Here is a 4,336-nt window from a genome sequence, read left to right on the forward strand (position 1 = left end):
AGTGAGAGTGCCTGAGCTCGAGACGCAGCTCTCTTTACGTCAAGTGTGTATACAACAACTGGAGAGCGACTTGGAAATTAGAACCAAAGAGGTGAAGTCAGCAAAAGACACGCTTTATAAAGCTCAGAGAGAGTATGAAATACTCAATATGGAAAACAAAAAGCTTGATCGGCATAAAAGCAGGCAATTTTCTGTCGAATGCTTCAAGGACATTAGTTTCTACACTGGGCTTTCAAACTTTCAATCATTCATGTGCTTCTTTCGTTTGATAAACCCCGGTGACTGTGTGGAAAATATAAAAGTATGGTCTAGGAGCTATTCAAGTAGATCGAGTAATGCAGGGAGGCCGCACATGTTGACAGCTAAGGACCAGCTTTTTCTTGTTCTCGTCAGGTTGCGCCTTGGGCTCTTCGAAAGAGACCTTGCCTACAAGTTCAGGGTGTCCTTTGCTACAGTATCCAGAATATGTACCACATGGATCAGCTTTATTTATTTACAGGTTGGCCAGATGGACCTTTGGCTGAGCAGAGACAAGGTTGTCAAGGCTATGCCAGCCGTTTTTAAAGAGCGTTACCCATCAACAAGAGCCATTATTGACGCGACAGAAGTGAGATGCGAAGTTCCAAGCTCTCTGGTCCTTCAGTCGGCAACCTACTCAACCTACAAGTCAACTAATACAATGAAGGGTTTTGTTGTCATTTCACCTGATGGAACAATCACATTTTTGTCAAAACTATTTACAGGGTCGGTGTCGGACAAAGAGCTCGTTGAAAAAAGTGGGTTTTTAAAACTCAAATTTGAGCCTGGCGACTCGGTAATGGCCGACAAGGGCTTTAAGATACAGGACCTGCTCAGTGCAAAAGGAGTTGCGTTGAACATTCCCCCTTTCCTTCGGAGACAGCACCTGACCAAAGAAGAAGTTAGACAAACAGAGGAAATTGCAAGTCTCAGAATACATGTCGAGCGACGCATTCAACGTATTAAGGCATTTCATATTTTCGACAGGCCCATCCCACTGTCAATTGCACCGATCATTAATGAAATTTGGGCATTGTGTGCATTCTTAAGCAATCTTCAAAGTCCTTTAATAGCAACCTAGGATCTGTGCAAGGTGTCAGTTCAGTACTACATAGCCTTCCCAGTGACTGCCAAGCTAGCATAGCCAAAGCCATGAGCACATGACTTCAATACTCGTCTCAAGAAAAGGATACAAGGGATTGTCAATAATATCAAAACTTTATTAATAAATACATAAATTCTCATTGATTTTTAATTTCTTGAATTCAAGATTCATTGCTTGTACTGCATGCTTTTGCCAAATACGGTAGAAGTGTCGAAAAATAAAAGCTGTCCAGCCTATTTTTGCATTTCTGCCATTCACTTTCACTGAATCTAATCCTTTCAACAACTAGAAACTGTGGAGCATACATGACAAAGTCAGCCCAAGTAAGCCCCGAAAGGGCCATCTGCCCGATAACCTGGTAATAGTAAAAGTGGGTGCGGTTGAGCCTGTACGTGCCGTTGCCGTCTTTCACAAGGCACGAGCCTTGAGTGCTTGGTATTTTCAAGTCTCTCATTGAATATGGGCACTTGACTTCAACAATGCCATGAGGACTCTGTTCCTCTGGGTCCCACACCACACGATCGGGAGATGCACCGAGCCATGGGCACGTGGGATCCACAATAAGGCCGCAGTGGAAGGTCTCAATGTTGTGCCGGAAGGTTCGGAGGGTTCTTTCATATTGCTGAACAGCCATGGCTTCGCTTGAAACTCCGTTCCTGAAACAGAAATATCATCATGGAAGTTCTGTGATACAATTCACGTTAGGCAGTAGATACGGTATGTATACGTGTTAGCATATAGTATGCAAAGCTACTCTCATTTACAAGGTTTCTTGATCAAAGTGTGACAACAGATACACATGTGCAATCTGTTAATAACATTGTACCTCTACATTCATTAGTGCCAATCACTTGTAGCCACCGTAATTTACTGGAAGCAAGAGTATTCATAGCAGATGTAAACAACATAGTGCACAGGAAGTGCCCGGCCTGTACACTTTGTCTTCTTGTGCTATAGTTTTCACTTTGTTATGAACCAACTTGGTCAAGAAAATGTTTTTGGACCTGTACTTACTGGATGGCCCTTACTCTAGACAGATCTCTTTCTGTGGTTAGGTTCTCCAGGCCTTTTTGTGTCCAATTCTCACGTGTAACAGCAACACCAAAATTTGAAGCAGTTAATCGGTTTTTGCGAGCAGCTTTCCATGTCGCACTTTGGCTCTGCTGGCGAGAGGTCTGCTCAAGCTGGCGAGCTTCATCAACAGACAGCATGAGAGCCTGCATATAAGGGTGCAGCACACGTTAGAGTTAACACAGAGAAATCAGACATAACACAGTCATCATAGTTTTGTAAACTAATAAAACTTCGATTACTAAGCAGAAGAAAAGGTGCTATGAAAATGTAGAAGGTTAGTTAGCACAAGTAATGCATATAGCGAGCAGCAAGAGCACACGATGAAAAACACGGGCACTACTTGGAAGTCATGCTCAATGTTATTGCGTTTTCTGGCTTCATTCCAAGCTACATGTATACTACGCATAGGCTCTTCTGGCAAGAGGTCTGGTCAAGCCAGTGAGCTTCATCAACAGACAGCACAGAAAAGCTTGCGTTTAGAGTTAACGCACAGAAAGCAGACATAACCACAGTTAACATACCTTTGTAAATATTACGCTTGGTGGCTATACAGAGCAAAAGCGTTATAAACCTGTGGAAGTGGGTTAGTTAGCACAAGTTATGCAGCACGTAGCAAGAGTATGTACATAGGTTGAAGACAAAGAAGCGAAAGTTGTGCACAAAGTTCTCGTGTTTCCTGTGCTTTATTTCATGCTAAATGCCAGCATGCTACATGCATGCATGTGCTTGCCTCAATTACAGCCTGCTGCTTTGGTGGCAGGCCCACGCACGACACAACAGTGTTTATGGGTTCTGAAAAAAATGCTGGCTGCATGGGTGTCAACTCCGTATTCACCCCAACCTGATTTTCTGGGCATAAATAGGTGGTGAAGTCATGTGGCACAAATGGTTTCTGACTCCACAGGAGGCTGCCTTCGCATGTCTCGCCAAACAAACTGTCTGCTTTCTTTGGTGTTGCAGACTTCCAGTGTTCCAGAAGTGGACTCGCAGTATGTGCAGCCATCTGTCTTGCAAACTGCCTCACAGCTTTCTGAACCTCTTCTACGCTCCGCGGTCTTTTTCCGGCTTCATAAAGACGCGATTGGAGCGGGTAAGACCGTCTGGCCGTGGGGCTCCAGTCAACTTCGTCGACGCTAGAAGCCGGTATTTTGTGCCCCCGGGGCCTCCTCCAGATTTGTGGCAGTTCCGTACATGACATTTCTGGCGGAGCCTCTGCATACCCGTTGTCAAGAAGCGGCACAAGGACTTTCAACAGTCCCATGATATGGTGACATGTGCCGTTCTCTCTAGCAGCGCACTCGCATGTACACTCTTTAACAAAACCATCGTGCGTCAGCAGGGCTGACACGGCATATGGTGTTGCTGTCTTCTTTTGGCTCCTGAAGCACTTAGCGCGTACGCGCACGAGCGTGGAATCACTGCATTGAAGTAAGAACGACAAGTTAACCTCGGTTGGCGCCAGCATAAACGCAGTCATTACAGCTGTCATATCGAGCTACACGTTATATTTCCGCACGGCAAAATATCACTTCGCAAACGCATGTGAATCAGCCTGTGTGTCTTATGAACGGTCGTTGTATCGTTTAACAACAAAAACGCTAGCAAGCATGCGAAAAGAAAAGGATAGCGAGGATACTTACTGCGCTGTGAATGAACGTGTTTCAATTGTCGAGCATTGGACGTAGCTTTCTGCGACGAACTTATGGCTGCGTAGTTCATTGCAGTTTCCGACGCTTCTCGACGTTCGATACGCCTCTATTTTGCCTATATCAAGGCTTTTCGGTATGACAGCGAGGCTCTTGGACCAAGACATGCAGCTGCTGCGTGGATACCTAGCGACCAGCGAACACACCGCCCTGCTCGCTCAGACCAACTAATGGCGGACAGCTCATACAGTGATAGAGTAACAGCGCGAGCAGCCTCCTGTGTCAGTGTTGCCAGACTGAATTAGGAAAAGGGTCTATTGTCCGCCGCGACACGAGCCGTAAACACAAATGAATACGCCAGCAAACACTAAAAGAAGTGCTAGTCACTCATGATGCTGGCGATGGCACCACCGTTTGTGCACCGCGCAGCATTGGGTCTCCCCATACATGCTAATGCTCAGAGGTAAAGCCTGGCTGAGCGGCCGGCGGCCAT

At 45.7% G+C, this 4,336-nt stretch overlaps 1 protein-coding gene across 1 annotated transcript; it reads right to left on the bottom strand.

The window, feature by feature from the left end:
• Window positions 1-1,283: 1,283 nt before the first annotated feature.
• LOC125945093 (uncharacterized) lies at window positions 1,284-2,361 on the bottom strand. Its single transcript, XM_049666667.1, has 2 exons — window positions 2,138-2,361; window positions 1,284-1,779 (listed from the first exon to the last, which is right to left on the bottom strand). The coding sequence occupies exons 1-2, from the start codon at window positions 2,344-2,346 to the stop codon at window positions 1,284-1,286; spliced, it is 705 nt and encodes a 234-aa protein (XP_049522624.1). The 5' UTR covers window positions 2,347-2,361.
• Window positions 2,362-4,336: the final 1,975 nt, after the last annotated feature.

Source organism: Dermacentor silvarum, chromosome 4 (assembly GCF_013339745.2).
Source record: "Dermacentor silvarum isolate Dsil-2018 chromosome 4, BIME_Dsil_1.4, whole genome shotgun sequence".
Lineage (NCBI taxonomy): Eukaryota > Metazoa > Arthropoda > Arachnida > Ixodida > Ixodidae > Dermacentor > Dermacentor silvarum.

Excerpts from the sequence above, each read along its gene's own strand:
- LOC125945093 (XM_049666667.1), bottom strand. The coding sequence starts at position 2,346 with ATGCAGGCTCTCATGCTGTCTGTTGATGAAGCTCGCCAGCTTGAGCAG. Across the intron at positions 1,780-2,137 it reads TCTAGAGTAAGGGCCATCCA|GAACGGAGTTTCAAGCGAAG; the intron begins GTAAGTACAGGT and ends TTTCTGTTTCAG.